General features: G+C 38.0%; 1 protein-coding gene across 1 annotated transcript in view; it reads left to right on the top strand.

The window, feature by feature from the left end:
* The window catches only part of LOC106645576 (limbic system-associated membrane protein-like), a 139,485-nt gene that overhangs the window by 119,188 nt on the left and 8,212 nt on the right, over nt 1–12,085 (top strand). The window contains exons 3-6 of the mRNA XM_014361464.2: nt 5,718–5,925; nt 6,593–6,751; nt 9,199–9,327; nt 9,718–9,852. Coding sequence (XP_014216950.2) covers nt 5,718–5,925; nt 6,593–6,751; nt 9,199–9,327; nt 9,718–9,852 — 631 coding nt within the window. The remainder of the gene's footprint in view (nt 1–5,717; nt 5,926–6,592; nt 6,752–9,198; nt 9,328–9,717; nt 9,853–12,085) is intronic.

The following is a 12,085-nucleotide window of genomic DNA, read 5'->3' as shown; positions in this document are numbered from 1 at the left end:
GGGCACTGCAAGAAATGAGTTCTCGAAAAAAATATTTCAGCCCAGCAAAGTTTTCAATAACAACTTTTCCAAGAGCTCCACTGTGAATCGATACCGTAATCTTTCTCGCAGTAACAAACATAAAAACGATTCTTTGAAAAAATTCGAAATGTTAAAAGTTCCCTTTCTTCTGAAAGAAAAAGTTATTGATGTATTCATATAAGTTGATCTCCCTCGGGATCCCCTCAAAAGACTAAAAATAAAAATCAATTTTTTATCATTAGCATTTGACCGAATTATTAGGTAAACAGGTCACACTGTGAACACCGTAGGGCGACACCCGATCGAAAAAAATTTGCGAAAAAAGAGCTTGTATACTACAGTAGCCCCGACTAATCACGAGCAGAATTAATGTGCGCTAAATATGCTCAACGTAGCGCGAATAATTGGAGCTCTGGCAGAAAGCCGAGCGGTAGACACGGCTACTGCAAGAGCAATCGAAGCAGCGAAGAAGACAATGACACTCTGCTGTGTTATTGCTGGCACTTATGCTTGCGCTTTTGTATAGATATGTCCGAGCTATAGCCAAAGCGCTTCAAGCATGTCATATTCCCCATTTCCCGTTAGTAGACGGCACAGCGTGTTGGGCAATAAATACCGAATATGCAAGAGACCAATCGGCGACTATGGTCAGCAAAATCATTCCAAGTGAGTCATTTCGCTGGGACGAATCAGTTATTATCAGCCCACGGAAAAAGCTCCCTCTCGATTCGTGCTTGTAATGATAGCGCGTGTCATTCGAGCTTTTCGGGTTGCGATATTGCGCTCCCCGGATGTTGGCTGAACTCGAAAATATGCGCCTGTAGGCGCTGAGCGGTGAATTATCGTTTTATCAAGTGTGGTTTGGGATTCTCGACGCGGTGCACAAAAGGGGGCGGGAAAATTATTGTTAACTGACAGCAAAGGGGCAATAAAAATAAATTTCCTCGTTTTACGCACGAGTGGACTGCTCTATGTTTTGGTGAATGCTCGAGCTTGTAATATATGACGGCTTACTATTGTCGGTGTAGTTGGAGAACGAGAATTTCGATGTTATGGTTGAGTGAACATATTAGGGTATTGAATTTGAGGCTGGTTTGTAAAATTTGTGAAAAAAGAGTAGGTATTAATTATTGAATGAATTAGGATTTTCTTCGTGGACAGGTGTTGCAGTGTGGTGGGAATGATTTCTTTTATTAAATATCCCGGAAACGTATTATTAAGTAAATTATTTAATGAAAATTAGAAATAATCATTTTATGCGATTTGCAAAGTTGGAAATCGAAGTACATCATTTGAATACCGAGAGATTTTCAAAAAACTCGATTTGAAATTAAAAAAAAAAAGATTTGCTCGTTTATTAATGGAATTCCTACGATTACAACGTCCATTACGCAATTTTTAACCATGATTTTTTAGTAAGAGAACGCATAGGTGACAACTACTATTACCTGTCCTACCAACTCATAGCAGATAGCTTGATACAGTAAAAGCTAAATAAATTTAATAGTTTTCAAAATTACTTAAAAATGTTTCACGTGATTTTCTGTAAAAAATAACTACGTAGTTTCACAGATCACCAAAAAACAACCCCAGTAACCCACTAATGTTTAACACACAATTATCTCTTGATGATAATATCCAAGATGATAGCCTATATACATTTCAAATTTCAAGTAACAAATAAAAAAAAAGTCCTTAAACAAAAAATCTCAAAGCTCGATTATTCCATGTATTTTCCTAGTGTGTTACCATCCGTGCCAACCGATCGATTGTGAGAGTCCCCACGATGCTAGTTTTAGCTGCACTGATAAACACGGCAATTCATCCCGTTTTATTATTTAGTGCACGTGTACGTGTGCGTGTTTACAGCGAGAAACAATAGTCAGTAGGATGGAAGAGAGGGACGGAAAGGCCAACGGGAGAAGATATCATTCTCGTTGGTCCCTGTGTAGAGGGGGACGGCGTGACTGGCCGGCCAGCCAATATACCCTCGTATACGTGCACCCGATTATGACTGCACAGCTCGACTGCATGTTGTAACACGCTGGTACGACTGTCGCATGTAGTTTGATCGATCGGACCATCGTGCCATTGCTGCTCGACTCGGGAGTTTGCATGAGCACTGAGAAGACGCCCTTGGGATTATGCGACTCGTCTGGATCCACATACGTACCTGTCTATCCGCGTGTTTGTACGGAATTATTGTGTACTGTATATATGTGCCAGTGGGAGAAGATCCCTCGCTCGCTTTAAGGACGAAAAACGAGACGAAAAATATCCTCGAGTGCGCGCAAGGGCTCTCTCGTGCTGTATTAGGTATTACCTACGAAGCTCGAGCCAACGGAGAGATGAGGAGATTAAAGGGCGAAATAGAGCGAGCCTGGGACGATTGGTTCGAGGACCGGGAAGATGCAGTTGCAGGCTACGGAAAGCTTGTGCGCGCGATTTAACGTGTACGTCGGTAGTGGAGCCAAGCATCGCAGCATCCAATTCGTTTTCGACTTCAGGCGCACACACGAGCTATGCATTATTTTCTTTGTGCGACCCCTATTCTCTTTTCCTCTTTTTCCCAGTATTATGTATAATGGATGTTTTCCTGGCGCTCGTACCAACCTACCTCGAGAATATCACGTGGTAAGTTTGCTCGAGTCAAGTGGTTTTTTGGAGCATAAGAGCTCTTCGCTTCTCTGGTGTATTGTTTTATTATTTATTTAAGTTTTTTTTTTTTTTTTTTCAACAAAAGTGTCTATTTCTTAATTCGCTGTACTGAGACATTATATTCTGGCTAACGCTTAGCTCTACAGCTGCTGCACTGCACTGTACAATGCGGTACAATAAAAAATTCAGGGCGATGAAAAATTGAGCCTGAAATCTCCACAACGGTTCTAATCAGCGCAAACTGGGATATGGGCACAGATGATATTTCACGAAATTCGTCCGCATACAGCGGAGCGAGGCATCAGCGCCAGAGGTGGGAGTAAGCGGATGGCGTTAAAATCCGAAGCGTTTGACGAGGCCAGCCGTGGGTGTATAATCCGTTATGCGAGAGGCGTCCCCGCGAGAGGGCTTGTGTTTAATCGGGCGTCAAACGTTTCGAGTGACGCGTCGAAGCCACCATAGGTTGGGAATCATTGTAATCGGGTGACAAAAACCTTCGTGTTACTACTGTAGTCAAACCAGAGTTGTATACTGAGAAGATGATTGATGGGTGGTGGGATTGTAGGTACATGAGATGGGGAAATGAATCGCAGATTGATGGGAGGAATATGTTTGGCGGGGCGTTTCTGTGCTGTTGGGATTATGTTCGATACGTAATAATTCACGGGCTCAAGAGTGTTACTCAGCCAATATAATGACGGATGTTTGCATCACTGGTATTCAATTCTGAAAAATCTGTAATGCATACTCTGATGGGAATAATGTATATCTAGGTATGCATTTCTAGGATATTCTATTGATTTTTTTCGACGTGATTTGCAAAGGACTAAATTCGTGGAAAACTTTTGCAAAAACTCTTTTATTTGATGATCGACTTTGAAAGAAATGGACGTGCAGTTTGAAAAGAAATCGTTAACAATAAAGCAAAAAAATAGAGTGTAGGACGTGACGCACGCGCTCAAATCATAAAAACACCAGTGTCCACGTAAAGTTACAACGGGCCGAAAACAATCACATTGAAAGCTGTCGATCGATTGTCACCTTAAATATTTCATTGTGAGCTCTATAAATCTGCAGTTGGCTGTGGTGAAAAACATCTTTTTTTCCTGTGTAGGGACAAAAAAGCCGGGATTTGTTTTGGCAGCGACAGTATGGATGCAGGTATCAATGGAATCCTTTTATTCGAATAAAACGTGTGCCATTTTCAAAAATGTGTTTGGTACTCGCATTTTTTGTATATATAAGATAATGAACGAATCCCTGAGTTTTTCATGTATTTTACATTCACGATTTTTTCAAATCCTCTATTTTCTACGAGTGGTTTATTATTATTATTATTATTATTATTATTATTATTATTATTATTATTTATTATTATTATTATTATTTGTCCATTTCAAGTAATGCGCTATAACTTCAATATTGATGTACGTGGGTATTACTTCCTACAGTTGACACAAAATTATAAAATATTTTATAGAGCTATCGATGAAAAGCCAATCTTTCATTGACTTAGAGTGAGAACCACGTTTCATTTTCATCCAAATAAATCGCAAAGTAACGTTCGATGTTTACTTTTCACGCATTTTAATCTTTTATTTCGAGGGAAAACTTCCCACCAAGTTCCCATGGCTGTAGGAAAATTGACTTGTATTTGTTCTGTGCTGTGGTTATGGTTTCTGCCAAAGACGATGACATATTTTGCATGTGTGCACACAGAAAGCACAATGTACAAGCCTCCATTTTTAAAATGTTTTGACAAAAATATAAGAGTAAAACTTAGAAAAATGAAGTGGTTGAAGAAAAAAAATGAATTCTGACAAATAAATTATTTGTAAAAGTTTTCAAGTTAATGAATATTATCACAGGTTGCAAGGGTTAAGGAAAAAACATTTTTAAAAAATAGGAAAGAGAAAAGATCAAGTAGATTAGATGCAGCACAAGAAGCGAGAAAGAGAAAGAGGGATGAAAATGTCGGGAAACATAGCCAGCTAAGGAAAATCCAGGACGAAAAGAGTGGCACAAACTTCGCCGGTAATTCATAAAGTAAAGGCGACCTCTCCATGGAAACTTGGAAAGGTGTTGGCTAGCGAATATGAATACTCGCGATGACGTGAGGGATGAAGAGTGTATTTTGTATGCATGTATATATGTTTCTGAAGCCACAGCGCACTGCGAACGGAAGTTTCTGTCACTGCGGTAATTTAACCTCTTGTCACCTTCAAGACTTCCTGTCTCTAAAGCCCTTTCGCCTCTTTTTTTACCCTACCTCAACATGACCCCTACGCGTCCCACGTATGACACCAAGATGTCACAAAAAGGTTGAATTTCGTAAAAAATTTTGATACATGTGACGTGACTCTACTAAAACGAGACGTTCATAATTCTGATAAGCATTTTAGTTGAGCTGTTGAGAACTGGGTACTGTCAAGTTTATTCTGTTTGACATTTATTTTCGGAATTCATTATTTTGCTGCAAGTATAAATGCTACATTTGATTTTGAATGTAGTTTACATTCATGAGAGACTACTATGGTGAAGTAAAAAAAAAGAAAGATTATTGGCTCGATTATTTGGTCTCGTTTGGCTTGGCTTTGTAGAGATACAATGTCCGATGTAGTATAGGTTCTTCGAAAGATTGGAGGCAATAATTTCCCAGGGGAAGCTGAAAAACTCGAGGTCCAACAACACCCGCCGGGTAGAGACCGATGCCCGGTACTAAAATGGATCGGGATACTACGTGCGATAGTTGACTCTAGTGCACTTTTAAACTTTATGACTCATTGCCTTATTTTTTCCTATTTTTATTTGATTGCCTTGTGATTTTGTTGAACGAGCTTTATGTTTCAACAAAAGTGTCACCAAAAACACGCATAATAGTTATAAGTTTAAGCTTTTCGTGTACAGACACTATTAAAATACGTGAAATTTTTTAACTTCAACTTCAATATAATTTTATTGAAGAAAAAGAAAACGAATTTTTTGCAATCAAAATTATATTCTGTCAAAAAGTTATTACAAAATTAATCGTTTTACAGGTGGCATGGCTGCGCGTTAATACGCAAACGATCCTGACGATAGCCAATCACGTGATTACGAAGAACCACAGAATCTCAGTGACGCACAGTGACCATCGCTTCTGGTATCTGCACATAAAAGAGGTGCAGCAGGCAGATGCTGGGGATTACATGTGCCAAATCAATACCGATCCGATGATAAGTAGTATTGGATACTTGCAGGTTGTTGGTGAGTTTTGTGTTTACACACGTGTACTACATTCATTTACGTTTTTCTCAGGGATTTCTTGTATGTGATTTCAGAGTGGAAATATCTCTGCTGTGAATTTTACAAAACCGATATGAATGGTTAGGAAAGAGTGGTATTTTAAGTTTGTATTACATATGTGAAAAAATTCTCTTTTTTTCCAAGAGTGTATTTGAATATTTTTATACGTGGTTCATATAAATAAAAACAAACGAAAATGTGTGTGAATATTGTAATACTGGATATGGATAAACGTCTTACTCAATGGTATTATTGAGTTATCAGTAAATGAAAGGTATTAAATTACGCGACATACATCACCTTTTACTAAGAAATGCGAATTAAATAATAAGCTTCAAGCACACAAAATTCCTACAACAAGTCTGATTAACACGGTTTTTTTTTAATTACTCACTGTTGAATAAGTTGATTTGTCAAACTATTTCAATAATGTACTTTAAAAATTTCAAAACAATCAATAAAAACAGCGTGTCAAATGAGGTGATGACGAATTTCAATATCTACCAAGTGAAATTTTGATAAAAAATGTTATTGAAATTGACATTCCTTTTCTCGTCATTTAGCGCTTAATCTCAATATTTTAGTATTTTCTCTCATTGCAACTCCATAATTAATCTCATATTAATAGTGCCACCCGATATACTGGACAGTCCAACGAGCTCGGACTTGGCAGTACGTGAGGGTAGTAACGTTACGTTGAAATGCGCGGCCCGAGGCGTACCCGAGCCCAACATCACGTGGCGCCGCGAAGGCAGTGGACTGATACCCTCCAGCGACGGCCGGGAAGGTAAGTCATAAGCTCACTTTCGTAAGTACATCTGTACTTTGGCTTTACTTACTCGAGAATCGTATTACATCTTTTTTCTGCTGTCTTAGATTCTAGATAGTGATATTGAAGTAACGATAATTTTGTGTTTTGCTTTGTGCTAATGACGTGTGTATTGCGGATGTTGTTAAAATAATTTTTGTTTGACTGTACATGGTTCGATTTTTTTGTTTTGTTTCAAGAACAATTAAGCTTCAATATTGCAGCATCTAGTTCACTTTAAATTGTTACATATGGAATTGTATTCGGAATTATATTTTTTTTTACTGTAAATAATTTAATAACAATGTAAAGGTTTCTAAAAATCATTGATTGTACTGAAAGCCAGTATTGATTGGTACACCATTCATGTCGTACTTTGGGAAATTTCAACAAAGCAGAACCGAATTGCTGCACCTGATGTGGTCACAGTGTACTGGAAACAGTGTGAATGCTGTATTGATTGATACGATACCATTGATCTGTTGAATTGGATTCGAGTTTCAAAGTATAGGGGGTTCTGCAATACAATGGCACAGCGCTAACGGGTGACTCGGTCTCGTTTAATTATATAGATTAACTAACTATAGCTCAAATATTCCCCTACAAATTCAGATATGACAACTAGGGTACATGTCCCTTTCATCAAGAATCCAAGTAAATATCATATAATTCAAGACAATCTTGTAAAATTTCTAGTGTGTTTAAGTACACGTTTAAAGCATATAATCGAAATTTCTATTTTTTATGAAATGCATTATTGTGGTCTTGATAAATGTTTTCGAAAAACCTAAATTGATGCTTCGCCAACTATTGCACCTACTAAACTAAACTATTGTTTTTCTTTAACGATTGACATAAGAGAGCTGTAGATTGTAAAAAATTTCTCTGTCACAGACTTTACATACTTGTAAGTGTGTAAATTTGAGATAGTCAAGTTTTTTCAATCCATAGCTTACTTGGTTTTCCCCATTCAAAAGTGTTCAGTTTAGTGAAACTAGTTAACCACTGGGTGCACCGTATATTTGATTGTTTTTCAAATTCTTATTCACGCCACCTTCAACTATACACTTTTAACGTATTGTTTAATACACTTGGATTTGCAGTGAAAGCGATTATTAAGTACGCATGTACAGAGAAATCAATTCATGTAATAACTTACTATGTAAAAAAAAAAAACATTTATTCATTATAAGTCCTAATTCTGATTTTTCATACAATATTTACCAAGACAAAAATATGTAGACAGAACTCCTCGACTCCTTAATTGCTGCCCCAAATGAAATACAACCTACATGAAACGTGAAAGTGGCCTTTTATTTTTTTACGACACTCCGAGTAGTGTCCAAGTTTACTCTTCTCATAAAATCTCAATAAACAAGCCAATGCTGCTGGTGTCCTTGTTCCTACGAATAAACAGCTATTTTAGTTTTTATAATCGTACAGATGACGTCACAAAAGTACCGCGTGAACATACACTCTATAGATAAGAGCTGATAATCTCTCCAAGCATGTAACAGTACGAGGGTGCACACGCAGATACATAGAGAAATAAAAAGAGAAAGAGTGAAAGAGAGAGATTCGAACAGCCAATGAAAAAAAGTTTACATAGTATTGACCGGACGCTCAAAATAACTTACACAGCCGCGTCGTTAATAACATCTCCCTCGGGTTTTGTACCAACCCGTCCCAGCAAGCAATACACAGACGACGACGACCACGACGACTAAGGGTATGCATATACAAGTGCATACACGTATGGGGGAGCAAGAAAAGCCCACGCAATGGGTATTATATACACTGGTTCTCGCTGCGGCCGGAGGAGAGGTGAATAATGTGTTAACACGATTTTGGCCTCAACTCTGGGTTGGACTACTACCTACTATGCACGGGATTTTACTCTCCGTACAGGATGCAAGCACGCCGTTCTCACCTCTCTCTCTCTCTCTCTCTCTCTCTCTCTCTCTCTCTCTCTCTTCTCTTTCAGTTTCGTTCCGTCCATCGGCTCCGTTTACGCAAATTGTAGAGTCAAACGTCGAGGAAAAAGCTTTTGATGCTGGGGTGGGTACCTTGATGCTCGTTAGCTGGAGCGTGAGTTTAAACAACTCGTGGTACATGCGCTCGTATAAGCCAAGAGCTCTGAGTAAATATATTTTTTTATTTTTTTGATCCCTTTTTTTTAAATCCTTGACGCTCTCACTCGTGTACATTGCTTGCTCACGCATATTTTAATATCTGGGATTAATTAGAGAAGCTTTTTGCTCTGTTTTCCTTTACATTTTCCTTCGGCGTTTTTGTTTCATACGAAACGTTATCGCGCTAGCGCTCGCTTGTTGTAAAAATGTTTGTATATTGGCCCTCATTAATTTAATTTTGGTATGCAAAAACAACTGCTGCGTCTTGGATGTTCGCATAAAGTATTATTGCAGTGACTAGCGTCGAGGGCTCGGTGTTGAGCATAACAAGAGTAAGCCGGCTGCACATGGGTCCGTACCTGTGCATAGCATCCAATGGTGTGCCACCGACCCCGAGCAAAAGGATTATGCTAACCGTTCATTGTGAGTTTACTTTATGATTTTTATCGCCCCACGGGGCTTTTGGCCTGATTCTTGTGCATTAAAACCTCAAGCTCGTGGCTCTTTTTCTCTCTGCTGTGCACGCACAGTTGGATTTATTTACAGACCGAGAGGGTGTATACTTTCAGTTGATTCACGCTCGATCTTTGCTCGCAATCAAACATGCAAATGAAAAATACTCGGAAAAATAATTAAACGTGAAGAATGTCATTTTCATTTATATTCAACAATATTCAATATTTTTTTTTAGTTCAAGTCAATCAACTTGTAGAGTGTACCTCTATTCCTAACTTCTGTTTCACATTAAATTATGATACGTTTGCTGTACTCAGAATTTAGCAATGTACTAATGATTAGTTTCCCTCCATTTAGTTCCACCCATGATAACGATATCAAATCAACTGATCGGAGCTCAAACGGGCCAGGAAATCATTTTGGAGTGCTCCACCGAGTCTTTTCCGAATTCGATAAATTACTGGACCTTCAACAACTCGACCATAGAAAGTGGTAAGTAACCATAATTATCATCTTAAATTTAAAAAATACAAAAGAATATAGCCCTCATTTTATATGTATAAATTAATAAATAGTGTAGCAGCAGCGCATCTTACGACAAACATTTCAATTGTAATAACCCTAATTGAATAGCAGTATAGTCTTGAGAAAGCATAGTTGTGGAATAATGCTTTTGATCCGCTTGCGGGCAAATCCTGGCCTCCCATTATTTCGACTCCTGGTTCAACCTTCCTATACGCCACCCATGCCACCCACAGGGCAAAATAGAACGGATAGATGCAAGTAATAATCGCATCCACTGCTTCCTCGAAGATACCCCTGAAGCTTGGCTGGATAATGGCCCGTAAACGCGAACGGGTTGCCTCCTCCTTCTCCTTTTCACCCTCCATCGCACCTTTTACCACTTACTCAGCAACGTACAAACACCCACCCCTTTGCGAATGCAAAGTAAGAAGCTACCGACTCGCTAATCACTCGGCTAATTAGGTTAATCGCTTATTGCGGTTGCTGGAGCAGAGCTAGCTCCTAATCGGCAATAAGCAGAGAGTGAGAAGGGTAAAACTTTTCGTTTTGCGATTGATGGTGCGTTATAGTTTATTGAATGGCTGGCATAGGGGTGAATGGCACATTTGTTGGCTCTATGTATATTATTAAATAGAGTTTGCACATGTCGCTACAAAAATAACATGTGCAGCTAATCATTGCCAGGGGGCCAACAATTATAGGTACTATTCACACCTATTTTTTTCTCATAGTCAATAGATGAGAGTATGCTGTAGTTAACACGTTATTCGAAAATACACTGTTTTGTCACACATCGATTTGAAATGGTTAGAAGCAAGAATTTATAGCAGAGTTTAGTGAAATTTAAAAAAATTTCCATCTCGATCCAACTTTATACTGTGCATAAGTAGAACATTTTTTTCAAAGCCATAGAACTTGCCTGTAATAACTGGTTTTCAGCAGTATAAAATGCTATTAGTTTTTTGTTTGAGAAACTGCAAGTGTATCCGATGTCGATATAAATCTCGTAAGATCATACAAATTTACATTTTACATTGTAGGAAAAATAGTGGATCATGCAAAGAGTATATAGAATAACAGCTGACTGCAAATAAATTAATCCCTCTAAAATCTGTGAAAACAATACGAGCGTACCTTGTTAACTTTGCCAATATCCATACGTCAATCCGCATCTGCACGTGGACATCCACACCTTCGACAATTAAACACCAATATTGTGCCGTGAGCGGCAACGTACTCTATTTTCCCATTCCAAAACTGTATAATGGAATTTCTATGTTAGTCCGTACAAGCATGCACGTATTATTTCGAATGTTATACGGGGCTATAAAGCCTGCACACGCGATATTTGAAATATGACGACGATATGAAAAAAGAAAACAACTGCTTACATATCTACGTATGTAATATAACAATGTATGTGTGGGTACATGCGCGGGACGTCTAATTCTCGTCCGCAAGGGGCATAATTAGCCGAGCGTTATTCGCTGTCAGTTAGTCTGGGATGGACATAGTTAACTGACAGACAATGGCTAGGTCACGAGCTCGTGATTTCACCTTGCAGCAAAGTGTCTGATTTCCCTCTCTCGAACTCTCGGACTATGCATTTCCATCATTCGGCCACTATTACCGCTGTTGCTGTGAAACTCTCGTGTGATTCTCTTACCGTTCGATTACCATGATTAAAAGCGTGTGCAGACGAATCGATTTAGTTGCATGCATTTTTCTAACTCTATAAAAAAAAGAGGATAATATGAAATAGAGTAGATTCAGATGTAGAATTGAAAACGCGAAAAGGTATACCATACACAAGTAAATTTGTTATATTGTTTGTATAAATAAATACAAAGGACTGCTGTCAACAATTTTGGAATAAAGTTTTGTTAAACTCCTATTCATGGATACTTTTACAATAATATTTCTCTTTCTGTTTTTCAGATTAGGATTAATGGTATATTAGCACACGCTTCAGCTCTTTCTTTCCTGACTTTTTTTTTTTTTAATAATAGAATCGTTGCCACATCTCTTTTCAACTATTAATTTAAAGATTTATTTACAAAACTCTACGTAAAAAAAGAAAAAATAATCAAAATATGTTTTTTTTAATTTTAACGTTTTCTCTTTCTATTATTCACTGCTACATTAAAATTTTTAACATTATGTTTATGAAATTGAATTTCTTCATCATTCTTCATAAGAT

The sequence above is a fragment of the Copidosoma floridanum genome, unplaced genomic scaffold (assembly GCF_036245765.1).
Source record: "Copidosoma floridanum isolate Cflo_tuat_1 unplaced genomic scaffold, Cflo_Japanese_pri ptg000030l, whole genome shotgun sequence".
Lineage (NCBI taxonomy): Eukaryota > Metazoa > Arthropoda > Insecta > Hymenoptera > Encyrtidae > Copidosoma > Copidosoma floridanum.
Note: the sequence above shows the minus strand (reverse complement) of the source record. Positions and strands in the feature narration are given on the sequence as shown.